Genomic DNA, 14,143 nt, shown 5'->3' with positions numbered 1-14,143 from the left:
GGGGAACGGTGCCCGGCCCCCCCGGAGGAGGTGGAGGTGGAGGCGGGAGCAGCCCTGTGGAGCTGCTGGTGTTCGGCTATGCCTGCAAGCTGTTTCGGGATGATGAGAAGGCTCAGTACCAGGAGCAGGGGCGACACCTTATTCCTTGGATGGGAGACCCCAAGATCATGATCGATAGGTCGGTGTAACACAACCCCCAGACTGTGCTGCGAGATCTCCTGTGATAGCCTCTTTCTGTTCCCCCCCTTGTGCTGTGGGCAGTGAGGGCGGGGGTTGAGCAGATGGCTCACTCTGGCAGGTGCGTCGGGATCTTCCGTGGCGAGGCTGGAGGCAGCTGCTCCCGGCACCGGGCTCCGAGGGTGCTCTGGGAACGCTGCAGGCTCCCCCCACCCCTCTGCGGGAACTTGGGGTTTCCCGCTCTCGCAGCGCTGGGAGGTCCCTCTCCTCCTGGCAGTCAGCGTGCGATGGGTCTTTCTGCTCCGCTTGTCAAGGCAGGTTCGGCAGGGTGGAGAGTGGGAATGATCTGTTCCTTTTCAGTGCAAACCACAAACATCCTCTTTTTTCGCTTGGAATCCAAGGGAGCCTGATTGTCGGAGTATTTGTTAGGCACATTGTATGTTCTGTAGGTGAGAATGGGGCAGTGTTGGGAGTGCAAAGGTGTTTATCCATTTTAAAGAAAATGGGGATTTCCTGTTTCTCCTACATAATCTGGCTGCAGGCTGTTGATGGGACACCCCAAAAGTAGTTCTTGGTCTCTTTACTTTTCCTGGTGCCATGATTTACTGTATCAGACAGAATGGATTTGATTTTGGGTGCTTGCTCTTGAAATTTTATGTCAGAGCTGGCTTCTTGGTTGTTCTGCCGTAGGTCCAGGTTCGTGGCCACAGAGAGTAATAGAATTGCTTTGATGTTTCTTCTGGTCTCTTGAGTTGTTTCAGCATTGCAGGGTGGGGTTTGGAAATAAACTCATTCAGAAAGGGTTACCTGAATGTTTTGTTGGACAAAGTGAAGATGAGAGATCAGGTTGGTTATGTTTGAGTGGAGCACTGAAAGAATAATTACAAGTTGTCACTGACCCTGAAAACCTCAGTGGGAAAGATGGAAGGATTTTGGTTTGAAAAGGGACACATAACATACTATAGATATTTGTTCCCTCAGTTTCATCACTGCTTTGGTGCTAGACAGGATTTTCTTATTTTGACTTAAAAGCCATATTTGTTTTGGAAAAATGTCAGTAGGGGAAGGTCTTTTGATTGCCTTCCATAGGACTGGAGAAAAAAGAAAGTGCCCTTGCACTGTTTTGGTGCTTACACCATTAATGATCATTGTCATTGAAATAAATTTGTTAAATTGAAATAGACACAAAGGCAGGACAAAGCAACCATAAATATTTGTAGTTTTGTTTCATTTCACATTTACACAGCAGTGGAAGTGTTGTGTTGCACACTTCTAAAAAATCAAAAATAATAATTAAAATAATTGCTGTGATTGATCTCATTCATAGGTAGAGGCGGGTTTCAGGGTGCTCTGCGGCAGAGCCCTGTTCACAGGTGTTACAGAAATTGTAGGGAGCAAACACTAAGTATGTGCATGTCTGTGCACACATACTGAAATACCAAATAACGTACATTTGTGAGTTAAGGCAGCTTGCAATTGCTAATCTTATAAACTCCTTTGGAAGCTTAGATTCCTTTTATCTCCAGCAGCAGGAAGTCTTCATTTTCACCATTTTGAGAAAAGCACATTGCTATGAGAAGACTTGGGTTCAAGTTTGCCTGTGGACAGAGCTTGATTAACCAGACCTATGTTTCATTTGCTTTTTGCTATAAGAATATTTACTTTCTTTGTTTTTGGTCTAGCAAGTTGGCACAAGTCAAGAGTTGTGTGTGGGAAGACACCTCAGCGGAGTCAAGCTTACTGTCATTTTACTTTCCAATCAGTTTCTCTTACTGATGCGTAAACATTATCCCAATGCAGTGCTTTTCCTGCAAATAAAGTGATTTCTTAGTAGAAAGGAACTGTACATCTTTGATCTTTGCCGATTTTGCGGTGAACCTCCTTAAATTGCATGTTTATGTTACTGTTCCTATGTATGTGTGTCTCTCTATCACATAACCCAGAACTTATTTCCTCAGCCAAATGGCTAGGGGCCGAGCCTAGCCATGATTTTACCTCCAATGGACGCAAGTTTCTATGGTGAAGATTTCTCCTGAGAGTTCGGGACTAGCAGAAAGAAGCGAGGAAATTTCGACCGTTTGGTTCTTACGGATAGGTATTTATGTACTCGGGTTTGTGTGAATGTAAGCTATTTGACTTTCCAGAAAAACGTATTTTGCAAGTGGCATTGATTGGTTGGTTGAAGCACGTACGGTAAGAGCTGTTAAGGAAGTGGATCCCACTTAAACTATTAAAGGATACCTTTGCCTTTAATTGTAATAATTTATTAGTTTCTTTGAGAGGAATTTAGACTATTAAACAAATTTTCGATAGTTGGTGACAAATGATTAGCAAAATTAATTGTAACTTCTAAAAGGGAGTATGCATTAACATATAAGTTGGTTTTTTTTTCATTTTTATTGGGTAAGTATTTAAGTAGTCGCATAAACCCAAGCCCTAAGTTCTTTGCATTGACCAGCTGTTTCATCCTGCAGGTATGATGGGCGTGGTCACCTGCATGACCTTTCTGAATATGATGCTGAGTATTCCACCTGGAACAGAGATTATCAGTTGTCCGAAGAGGAGGCTAGAATAGAAGCCCTCTGTGATGAAGAGAGGTATTTAGCCTTGCATACGGACTTGCTTGAGGAGGAGGCAAGGCAAGGTATTGCTCAAGGAATAACATGGTTATTTAAAAAAGCAGGTTTAAATAAATTATTATGAAACTAAATTTACTCCTAATTTTATACTCTCTTTTTCTGATGTTATCTTGACAGTACCCAGTGGATTCGAAAAGCAGGAGTCTTTGCGTATGTGAGAGGACCCTAGGATAGTTTAACTGTAGATCCACAGAGAAATTGCCCAGATTCTGAGGACAGACTGGGACTTCAGACCCCCTAAAATAAACACATTCTTGTTCATTTTTAGTGTTGTTTAAAGGAAATTCTGTGCTTTTATATGCATAATTGCATTAGAATGTCTTAATCCACAGCCTGTGTCTCTTCGAGAAGAAATAAATGGTCAGCATGTGTACACTCTGTGTTTTTCTGTTCCATTTTTAATGACAGCTAAAATGATCATGAGAAAAGTTCTTATTTAAAAACTAAAGTAAGAAATATTACTTTTTTAAAAATAAATTAGTTTCTGAACCTGTTCTAATGTTGGTAATTGCATTTTTATTCAAGAGGAGGAATATAAAAGACTCAGTGAAGCTTTGGCAGAGGATGGTACCTATAATGCAGTGGGATTCCGTTATGGCAGTGATTATTATGACCCTTCAGAACCCACTGAAGAGGAGGAGCATCAGCCTGCAAGACAAAGAGGTATGGGGTTAAAATAACAAGGGTTAATTGAAAGGGGGGGACATAGCATTTCTGTCTTGCATTTGAGAGTTTAAAATATATGTGCTATTAAAAAGCAGTTAAAAATTCTGAGAACATTTCATCAAAGTCTTTATGGGACTCTGTTACTGAGTTTTTGAAGACTCTGTTCTCTTTGAGCTTAAAAATGTTTTCCTTCTATGGCACAGTCAATACTGCAGTAGTCAGGGAATTTAATTCTGCTGTCATGCCGATTCTTAACAGAAAAAAATAGTAATTCCTTACATTGGCTGTCTGCTAACACTGTCTTTCTCAGTCAAGATGAAAAATATCACTGCAAGCATAAAATAATAACTAATAAGAATGTATATATTTAAGTTCTGATTTTGTCATCTGAATTGCTATAAATGAGTCTGTCTTCAGCTTAGTGTGCCTTGCTCCATGACCTCAAAAATACAGAATTCAGTTGTCTTGTCATCTATAATTCCAGTAACTTCATACGTTCTTTAGGAAGGTTTCAAATGTTGTTGAACTATGTCTTAGTAAAGTGAGGATTGTTTAATTAACAATTGGGTTGCCCAACTATATCTTGGTGGGTTACTGTGATATGTGTTTTTTTTTCCTCCAAGTTGCAGTGCAAGATCATTTTAGGTGCTAAAGTTTATTTAGTGTTTTTTGCTGTGTCTGAGAGATCGTGTACTTTTGTACTGAAGCAGAATTGATTGTCTTTTCTGTGGTTTAATTAATATGTTTAAGACCCTATAACCAAATACTGTTAGCTGGAGCTGCTGCCAAAAGAAACAGTCTATTCTTCTTGTCTGCTGCTCTTTCCTTCTTTCTTTGCTGCTAAAATTTCTCTGTACCTTTGTGGAGTTAAACTGTTTGAGTTCACTACAAAAAACAAAACAAATACAAACCCACCAGAAAGTAACCAAACAAGTGAATTCCCCTTGTTGCATGGCTTGTCCTCAGTAATCACTGGGACATCTCATTCCTTACGAGGTTGTTCTGTTTCCACAGCTCCCATGGTCAGGTGTTCCTGCACTTGCTCTAATCTGTCAGAGGAAAAGGGGAATACAATTTCTCTTAAGGCTAGTGGAATAGATAATACTATAAGATACTTTAAGAAGTAAACTTTTTACTTCAATTATTATAAAAATCTGTAAAGCAGAGTATTTTCAGAGGAATATTTCTGCTATAGCAAATAGTGGAATGTAATACATGTTATTCTTTTAAACCATATTTAAATGTCTTCAGTATAAATGCTGTTTATATTGCTGCATTTGATTAATTCCTTGATTGCACATCATTTTAGAAATACTTTTTTTCAAAAATTTTTTAATTATTTGTGTATTTTGGTTTTTTCCCTAAATACTTTGTTCTGGCATTCCTTGCAGAAATGGTTCAGACAGAAAATACAGAGGAAAATGAGGAACCTTTTGTTGCCCCTCCAGGACTGAATGTACCTTCTGATGTGGAACTGGTATGTGTACATGTAATGCAGCCTACACTTCTGCCAGCTTTTGAGCAGTTGATGGTGCTCTGTTTGGTAGTTGGGTTCGTTTTTTTTCAATTAACTTTTAGCGTGGTACATTTTAAATTATTCTAATGCAGTAAGTTAATTTCAGATGTTCTGTTGTGAACTCTTGAGTTCCATGAACACCCTTGAATCTTCTTTTTCACACTGAAATGATTGCTGTGCTTATGCTAACTGCATTTGGTATCACTTGTGATGTTATTTTAGCCAACGCAGAGAAGAGGCAGTTGTTCTTGGAATGGATACTTGCTGAGATGTAAGATTCAACATTCCAAACATAAAGGACCATTAAACTAAAAGTTTGCTTGTGTTCAAGAATTCTTTTCTAGAATCTTTTTAATTAACTGATCAAGTGTTAATGCTGTATATAAAACTAGGATATTCAAGGACAAAAACAGTAATTTATTTCTAGCGAAGTCTGAAATACCTTGAAAGTATTAGTACATAGACGCGCCTTCCTTCATGTGATGTTGCTAGAATTTGCTATGTGTTCTGTAGACTTAATTGGACTTGTGTATTTTTCTTGAAGGGAGCTGAACAGACACCTGCTTGAGTACAGGTCTAACTATAAGGGTTTTCAATGGATTTAAAGTTTCATAAAAGATGCTGGAAAATCAGGTCATATTCTTTCTTGTATAACTGTGGTCATGAAAGTGTTAATTTACTTGTGGGCTCAACTTGGTATTCTCACCTTGATAACATTGGCCAGTGAAGATTCAGAACATTCCTTTGGAATAACTAATATTGAGCACAGGGTATTTGTGTGTTTCTATTTTTCATTAGCTTTTATTTAAAGAACCTTGAGTTTTCAGAGAATAGGTTCTTATTTTGCATTTTGAAACTGTTTCCAAAATGTACCTGCTGGGGAAAGAGTGTTGGTTTAGATAGCTGCCTGTCTTGAGTTTTTTTTCTGAAATTTAGGCTGTATTTCCTATGTACATTGCCTAGTGCAGAAGTAATTTCTCAGTCAGCTGTTGGACTCCAGTATATTCACATAGACAGAAAGCAAATAGAGGTGTATTTGGTTTTGTTTAAAGTAAAAATAAACCAAACAAGCATCAAAATGTCTAAACAGCAGTTCTGAAAGCAATGTATACTTAACCTTGGATTGGGAATTGTGAGAATTTTTTTGGTAAGCCTTGATTTGTTGTTGCTGTTCTATTCAAGTCATTCAGCTTTACCGTAGAAGATATTTATTCTGTTTAAATTTAAGAAATTTGAGAATCAGCTTGCTAGACTGGGAGACTTTGCTCCCAGTCTGCAAGATGCAGTTCAATAAAGACACATACTTTATATCTCCTGTAATAGAGATCAATGCAAAGTGGAAATATTTGTTGAAGACAAGCCAGGCAGCAAAAAAAAAAAAAGAACTATGGAATGTTCAGTGTATGGGAGCTCCAGTTGCAGCAGTAATGTCATTCTGGAATTTAGAATGGAAGAACTGTGAGAAGCAGGCCAAAGGTCTTCCACTGCTTAAAAGTGATTATGGGCAAAGATGATTGTTCTTCACCAGGACACTTTTAAGAAGTCTGTGGATGCTTTTGAAGTGGGCTGTTAAAGGAAATTTTTGCTTAATAACTTCTGAAGAGACATAGAGAAAAACTTGATACATGATGTGAAACTGATAATGCACAAAATGTTACGCGTTTGTTAGAACCTCATTGCCTCTCATTAAAGTAATATTTGCTGGGGTTTTAGCAGGACATATAAAACTTGAAACAGCTAGTTATTTTTCATATTGAACATGTCCTGGTAAAGGATCCAATTGGCAGAAAACAGCTTTTAAAATTGGACTGTTTGATAGTATTCAGACTTTTTTCCCTATGTGGAGCACCATTGTCTCAAGTGTTCCCAATCTTCTGAGAAATATTTTTTGAGGTTTGCAACATAGCTGTGTATCTGTGCAGTAAAAATGCAGAGCTAAACCAAATTAATGTGACACTCCAGTCTTCATAGGCACACAGATTGTTTTTTTACAGTTTACTGAGTACAAGACGAAACAGCTGAGTATGAGATTAAAAGCAGTGTCTAATGTTCATTCATTCTTTAACTGTACTCTTGTTCTCTTCACGTCTTGGGTTTCATAATCACACTGCTTCCTAGGGATTTCTGGAGTGAAAAAGCAAGGATGCTGCTAAACTTTATTTACTTTATCTTTTGCTTTATTGCTGCAGCTTTCAATGACTCTTCAAGGGAATGGACGTGGGAATTGTAGTTTGTATGTTGGTCTTGAGAGGCAACATGTTCTTCCCAAGCAAATATGAAGTAAGAAATTTCTAGTTAGGGAGCAATATTTGTGCATTCAGAGATAACAGACTTAAGGACAGCTTGTGGGAAGGAAACCATACATGTCGAGTCTTTGGAGCACCTTGAGATATTGTAGCACCAAGGTCATCCAGGATCTGTTGCCTTCTTCAGTTTGGTGTTCAATGCAGAAACAGCTGTGCTGGTAAAAGAAGAGGATCTTGCAAAAGGAATGGATTGAGCAGCTGAGGAAGTTTGGGACTGTGTTGGTTATTGTTTTAGGGCTGATGTACCATCACTAGTTTAAAGTGATTATGAAACTTAAGTTGCTAAAGAAAGCCGAGAAGGACAGGGAACTACTTTCTGATTGCCTTTGGAGTTCTAACACACTGTACAAGCTGCTTATGAAAATACAAATATGTCTTACTTTACTTTCACAGCCACCAACGGCAAAAATGCATGCGATCATTGAGCGAACTGCAAACTTTGTGTGCAAGCAGGGAGCCCAGTTTGAGATCATGCTGAAAGCCAAGCAAGCACGCAACTCCCAGTTTGACTTTCTGCGGTTTGATCACTACCTCAATCCCTACTACAAGTTCATCCAGAAGGCCATGAAGGAAGGACGCTATGCGGCTCCTTCAGAAAATAAAGCTGACGAGAGAAAACGTGAGTTGTTCCTTGGGAAATGCTGGCTTCAGGATGGGAATCAGTGAAACAGATGCTGGTCATTTTGTTAAAATAGCCATGTTTTTCTGGAATTCCACAGCAGCTGAGATTGATGTGATGATTCAAAATTTTGCTTAAATTGGAGATTTAAAAGAAAAAATATTGTTTGTGGAAACTTTCAGCTACAGGAGCTGCTAGGATGTGGAAGTTTTAGAAACATTCATATAGCTCAAGTCCAACAGAAGGTTGGTCTGTCTATTTAGGGTTCAGTTTTATTGATGTTAGGCAATATCTTGGATCTATGCTTTTGTGACCAAGCTGATGTATATGAATGATGGTTTCCTAAGAATTCATGCTTATCCTGTATGATCATTCTCCCCCAAAGCAAGATCGTAGCAAACCCAAATAAAATTCAGACATTGCTTTTATTTAGACTCGAGAGTCAAATCTGAGGAAGATGATGATGACGATGATGACGATGATGGAAATTATCTTCATCCAAGTCTTTTTGCATCTAAAAAATGCAGTAGGCTTGAAGAGCTCATGAAGGTACTTGACATTATTAAAATTACCTTTTTATCTTCTAAAACACCTGATTCATGGACACAAAAATTCTAATATGCTCAGGTCTTTTATGGACAGAGGTCTGGGGTTCTTTTCAGACTGTAATTTAAGTCTGTTTTGGTAAACTTTTGAGTTACCTTTTCTCTAGTACACAAATTGTTATTTTTACATTTCCAAGGAATTAGATTTCTGTTGCTGATGCCCTCTGGTATTGAGGGCACCACTCAAGGATTTATCCTACAGAACCTGTGTTGAAGCAAAGAGATTAAGGTATTTAGTGCCTTCTGTATATAAGCTGAGAGAGATATCTTTTTCTTCTTAGACTTTAGTAGAAAAAATGTTGGCATGAAATAACAGTTCCAGCAAATAATAGGTCACCAGAATTTGCTGCTCATTAAATGTAAATTTTGCTAGATGTGTTAGTTGTTTTTATTTTCTGAGACTGAGCAGCGATGGAATAGTGGGAGTTACAGACAGTTGTATGTGTCTGAGGCTTTCAGAGGAATGGCTGTGATGCTGTCTGATATTTAGACAAGGCAGGTTTTGTGCCTTTTCCCAGACATGGCAGTCATTGGCTAACAGTAATAACCGTTTTTTTTCTGTCATTAATTTCTGTTTACACGAAAATTATTTTGTCTTGTTTTTCACTTATTTTCAAATACATTGATTCAGACGTGAGAGCTACAAAAACAGTAACTTCAGTGTTTGCACATAATTACTGATGTCTATTAACATAGATAAATTTGCTTTCCCAATTATGTTGATGCTACTGTTCTTAAAATATGTACTTCCAATTTTAATCTTTTTTCCTACTTCAAAATATTTTCAGCCTTTGAAGGTGGTAGACCCTGATCACCCCCTTGCAGCACTGGTGCGCAAAGCACAATCAGATAATAATTCATCTACGCCACAGTCAACAGACGGGGCAGCTGTGCAGACATCGCAGGCAGAATATTCCTCTGATTGTAAGTGCTTTGTGAGGAGGCAGCTGGTGGTATGTTTTGATGAATTGTGTGTGCATGCTGGTGGGAAGAGAATAAGTTTGGCTTCATGCTTCATCCTGTGTATTTGTTCTTTTGCAATCTTCTGAATTTTTGAAGTTCTATTCTGAGTGTCTGTTGAGTGGCAGCTCAGGAAAACCAGGAATGGTGTGGGGGGTTGAGCAGGCAGGAGGCCAAGTCTCCAGTCTGTGAGTACGTTTAGTACAATACCCTTATTACTATATTATTTTGTTCTTGCAGATTTTGTAAATTCTGATACTTAAAAAGATAGTCAAGCTTAAATGAGTTTATGTGCCTCTTAATTCTTTTCAGCTTTCAGAATTCTGAAAGTCCTTGATTCCTTAAATATAGAAATGCAACTTACCCTTTAATTTATGGGACTGACAATATAACACTACTGAGATATAAGAAAACTTGTAGTGAAGCTGTTGCTACAGTAGAGTTTCATGTTATTGTACATTTGTAAGTAATGAGTAGTGTGGTGCTGATTGAGTTCTTGGTTTTTCAGTAGCATTGCTGCAGATCAGTTATCACCATAATAACTGAGTTGATTTTTATGCATTATAGATTCAGAACCCCCAAAGGATTACAGGTGTTGTCAGTGTAATGTGTATATGCAAGGAAGTAATTTGTATTTAAAACTGTACCATAAGGGAATCTTAAAATCAAAGTAAGATTTCTGTGAAGAAATTAAAAATCACTGGTTATTTCAAGAAAGAAAAAAATCAGAATAAGTATCTTAATAGAACAGAGCTAGTCAGCTTTTTGATTACTTTCATGTCAGATTTGAACCTGAACGTATATGATAGAAACTGGGAGATTATAATTTAGTACCAAAACTAGGTCAGTTTGCAACTCCTCTCCCTGCTTTTAAAATGTAACAGAACTTTTTCTGTTCTCATTACAGTTTATTCTTTGAAGAAAGTAAATACTGCCACATGAGAATGTTTATGAAACTTTTAAGATAATAATTCATTGAAATCTAGTGCATTGATTAAACCTTGCTTCTAGAAATGCAAACTCTTACTGTAATTAATTTGAAATATTTTACATTAATATTTTTTTATACATAGTTCTTCTGCAGAAAACACATTTATATGGTGGATACTTCTTGTAAATCTATTAAGCTGATTAGAGCATTATAAAATACTGTCCTTAAAGGAAGATAGAAAGAAAGACATAATAAGCTTTTGCACTCTCAAGCAATACTTAAAATCAGAAAAGCCTTTAATGTGAAGAACGTGTTCAAATGCATGGTTCATTTTGTTGCTGTTGATTTGCAAAACCTGTCTACTTTTTGAGGTTTAAGTAAGTAGGTGTGTCTCCTATATATATTAATATAGGGGTTTAATATGTGTATAGTGATTCTAGTGGTTTAGTTTGTTAATGCTAATTTTGAATATATGCACATTTCCTTCTTAATGAAAACATAGTTTTATGGAGTTAAATTGCCAGACGTGAATTAGATTAGGAAGTGTTATTTCATACTAGCTCCTTTTTAAATGCGCCTACTCTAGTTCACTTCTGTATTCACATCTATGACCTTCAGTACATTTGCATTCTGTCCCTTAATCTACATATTTGTTACTCATCCTAAATTTGTTAATATGAGCCTTTCTTTTTTTGCTTTGTGTTTGATTGATTGTTGTTTTTTTTTTTTTTACGCAAGAAATGAGATGCCATTTCATAGTGTGTTGTGTGAATCTGAATTCTTTATGTGTTTGTATTTACGTAATAATGCATTTTGTTGGGTGGTTTTCGTCTAATTAGAAGTTTGTTCTTAAATGTGTCTTTGTAGCAACTGTGGCAGCCATGTATTACAGCTACTACATGCTCCCTGATGGAACCTATTGCCTGGCTCCTCCACCGCCGGGAATTGATGTCGCTGCCTACTACAACGCCCTGCCCCCCGGGGTGACTGTGTCCAGCACTACAGGGGTAGGGACAGTTCCTCCCCCTCCCGGTACCACACCCCCGCCTCCCCCAGACACAACTGACAGCACCAGTGGGTTGGCTTCCACCACGACATCTACAAGGTACCAAAGACAGATTTGCTTGTTGACTGGGGGAGTCTTGTTCCTGCACTTCAGTACGGAGTGTTTAGCAAGGGTTCTATTATTGAATCAAGCTATTTTAACTGCGTGATGAACACAGAGAACAAACATCTCTGTATTGTTTGTTCAGGGATTTTTTGTTGGTTTTGTTTTGGTTTTTGTTTGTTTGGGGTTTTGTTTGTATTGCGTTTGGCTGGTTGGTTTTGGGTAGGTCTTTTGGGTTTGGTTTGTTTTCTTTTTTGTTTTCTTTTTTTTTTTTCTGTTAAAGCAAGAGTCTGAAAGATTTTTGTTCTATTTTTAAAAAACATTTACTTGTGATGTTTTCAGCACAATTGCTCCAGTGGTTGCCATTATACCTCCACCTCCAGATATCCAGCCTGTCATTGACAAGCTAGCAGAGTATGTTGCTAGGAATGGGGTAAAATTTGAAACTAGTGTTCGTGCCAAGAATGATCTCAGGTAAGAGAAAGTGTTATTTAAACTGCTATTTCAAAAGCTAAGGTTTTAATTTTTTAAGATATTAAATTGCAGGACATGCAGGTTTTGAGAAGTATTATTGTTTGTTTGCTTGTTTGTTTAATTGAAATTTAGGGATGTACTTAATGGCAATGGAAAAGCATTATGGCTCAAATTATCAAAACAACCAACCTGTCAAAAATGTCTCTAGTAAGCACACTCTGAATTCATATCCTCTGAAGTTTAGGATTAAGTAAGAGTGCTTCCAAACATCAAATAACAATCCATTTGCTAGAGAAGACTAGTTGGTAAGGAATTGTTAGTATTAGCTATGTTCATGTGCATCTTCACATGCTCGGTTTTCTTTCAATAGGTTTGAATTCCTGCAACCATGGCACCAGTATAATGCATATTATGAATTTAAAAAACAGTTCTTCCTTCAAAAAGAGAGTGGTGACAATTGCCAGGTACATGTATTTTTATATATACTTCTATTAAAAATGCAGTAAATGTGAGAAAAGGACTTACCAGTTGTCTTACCATGAGATATTTTAAAAGTGGAACACTGAATTAGGAAGAAATTGATCAGCAAAGGATATGAATGCTTTTTTTTTTGTTTTGTTTTGTACAGCATTAAAGTAAGGATCTGTGAGGTGGTGTGATATTTAATTCTTGCTTTTTACTATATGCCACTCCACTGTGGCTGTAATATAAAGTGACAACCTGAAAATCTTCTGGCTTTCTATACGAGGGAAAATATGCTTTGTGTGGGTTTAGAGCTTTGTAGGATTGTGATTAGTGTTCTGCTGTCAGAAGGGTTAGCTATGGCTGTTAACCCCCATACCTTCCCATATGCTTCATCCTTCTTTGTACAACAGTAGCACAGACGCTGGAGGAGCTTTCTGACATGCCTTTTTCTGAGGGAGGTTTTTGTTAGAGTCCAGTCATGACTGCAACAATACTGAAGCTTCAGAATCTCACAGCAGTTTGCTACTTGCTTTGCTTCTTCTAGTCCATGTTATTAGAAAGTGGTAGCCAGACTTGGCATCCATGTTTTTAACTATTCTCATGTTAGATAATTAGATTGTTCTCTTACTGAAAAGAAAATTGCAAATAATATCAGAACTACATTATCTGATGTTAACTTTTCATGGGAAAGAGCTATTTTTTTTTTAGGCCCTATGTCATTTGTCATCTCAAGGCTTAGATTGGGGAGCCTTAAACTGAAGAAGGTAGGCCTGTGGGTAAACTCCTCGGAATTGCTTTGTGGAAAATGAAGAAATTCAGTTATGGTTGCTGTTTGGAACACTTGTGTCTGATGTTTTGTTTTAATAGTGAAAAAATGTTTTGGAAACACTATTTATAAAGATAAGTTGTGGTAAATATGATCTTATTCAGCTGATAAATTACAACCAAAATTGTCCTGTGCCACAATGCTGACTGTTGTTCTACAAAGTGTTATTTGCAAACCAGTGGGTTGAATTCATAATACTTACATAATTAATAAGGACTTGTTAACATGTAGATGGGGGGAAATTGTACACTAACCAAAGCATAATAGTAAAGGATTCATTTCAAATGTTCAAATGAGTACAGCTAAAAAGAAGCTGAAACTGGTTTAAGTCCCTTGAGGTCAAGCACAGCAATGCATATTTTTGTACTGCATGGCTTTGTAGATAATACCATTCTCTTCAGTTTATTAAAATAATGATTTTGATATTATCTTTATGCTCTAGTAATATATGTATAGGCAACTAATGCAACTGGTGCTTTTCCTTTTGGCCATTAAAATTAATAAGAAACCGTACTACTGACTTCAGTAAATACAGGGTGGAGTGCTTGATTTCATTGTGCTTTTCCCCTTTGAAGACCTTCAGAAATCAGTTCTGTTGGTCAGGGAATGGCTGCAGGGGAGATCTGCTAAATGTCTCAATTGCAACGTTACGTATGCTTAACAGCCAGAGCAACCAAACTCTTGGTTGACTATGTTAAATTACTTAATGTTATCACACGACTCACTGTGTAAATACTTTGAATGTTCTATAATATCCTCCTTGAAATTTTTTTGCTGTGAGTTCAGAAATCATGCTGAATGATTCAGTCGTGTAATGGTAGAACCAGTAATTCTTCCTTGAAAATCTCAGC

The 14,143-nt window shown here is 37.4% G+C and overlaps 1 protein-coding gene across 1 annotated transcript in view; it reads left to right on the top strand.

Annotated features, from left to right (window-relative positions):
* SFSWAP (splicing factor SWAP) overlaps positions 1-14,143 on the top strand; it is a 36,793-nt gene that overhangs the window by 589 nt on the left and 22,061 nt on the right. Inside the window, exons 2-11 of the mRNA XM_005424049.3 lie at positions 3-178; positions 2,652-2,821; positions 3,342-3,479; positions 4,874-4,959; positions 7,698-7,923; positions 8,357-8,472; positions 9,317-9,452; positions 11,287-11,524; positions 11,870-12,001; positions 12,372-12,465. Of these exons, the coding sequence (XP_005424106.2) occupies positions 3-178; positions 2,652-2,821; positions 3,342-3,479; positions 4,874-4,959; positions 7,698-7,923; positions 8,357-8,472; positions 9,317-9,452; positions 11,287-11,524; positions 11,870-12,001; positions 12,372-12,465 (1,512 nt within the window). The remainder of the gene's footprint in view (positions 1-2; positions 179-2,651; positions 2,822-3,341; positions 3,480-4,873; positions 4,960-7,697; positions 7,924-8,356; positions 8,473-9,316; positions 9,453-11,286; positions 11,525-11,869; positions 12,002-12,371; positions 12,466-14,143) is intronic.

The sequence above is a fragment of the Geospiza fortis genome, unplaced genomic scaffold (genome assembly GCF_000277835.1).
Source record: "Geospiza fortis unplaced genomic scaffold, GeoFor_1.0 scaffold145, whole genome shotgun sequence".
NCBI classification, from domain to species: domain Eukaryota; kingdom Metazoa; phylum Chordata; class Aves; order Passeriformes; family Thraupidae; genus Geospiza; species Geospiza fortis.
The sequence above is the reverse complement of the archived record's forward strand: the minus strand, read 5'-3'. Positions and strand labels throughout refer to the sequence as shown.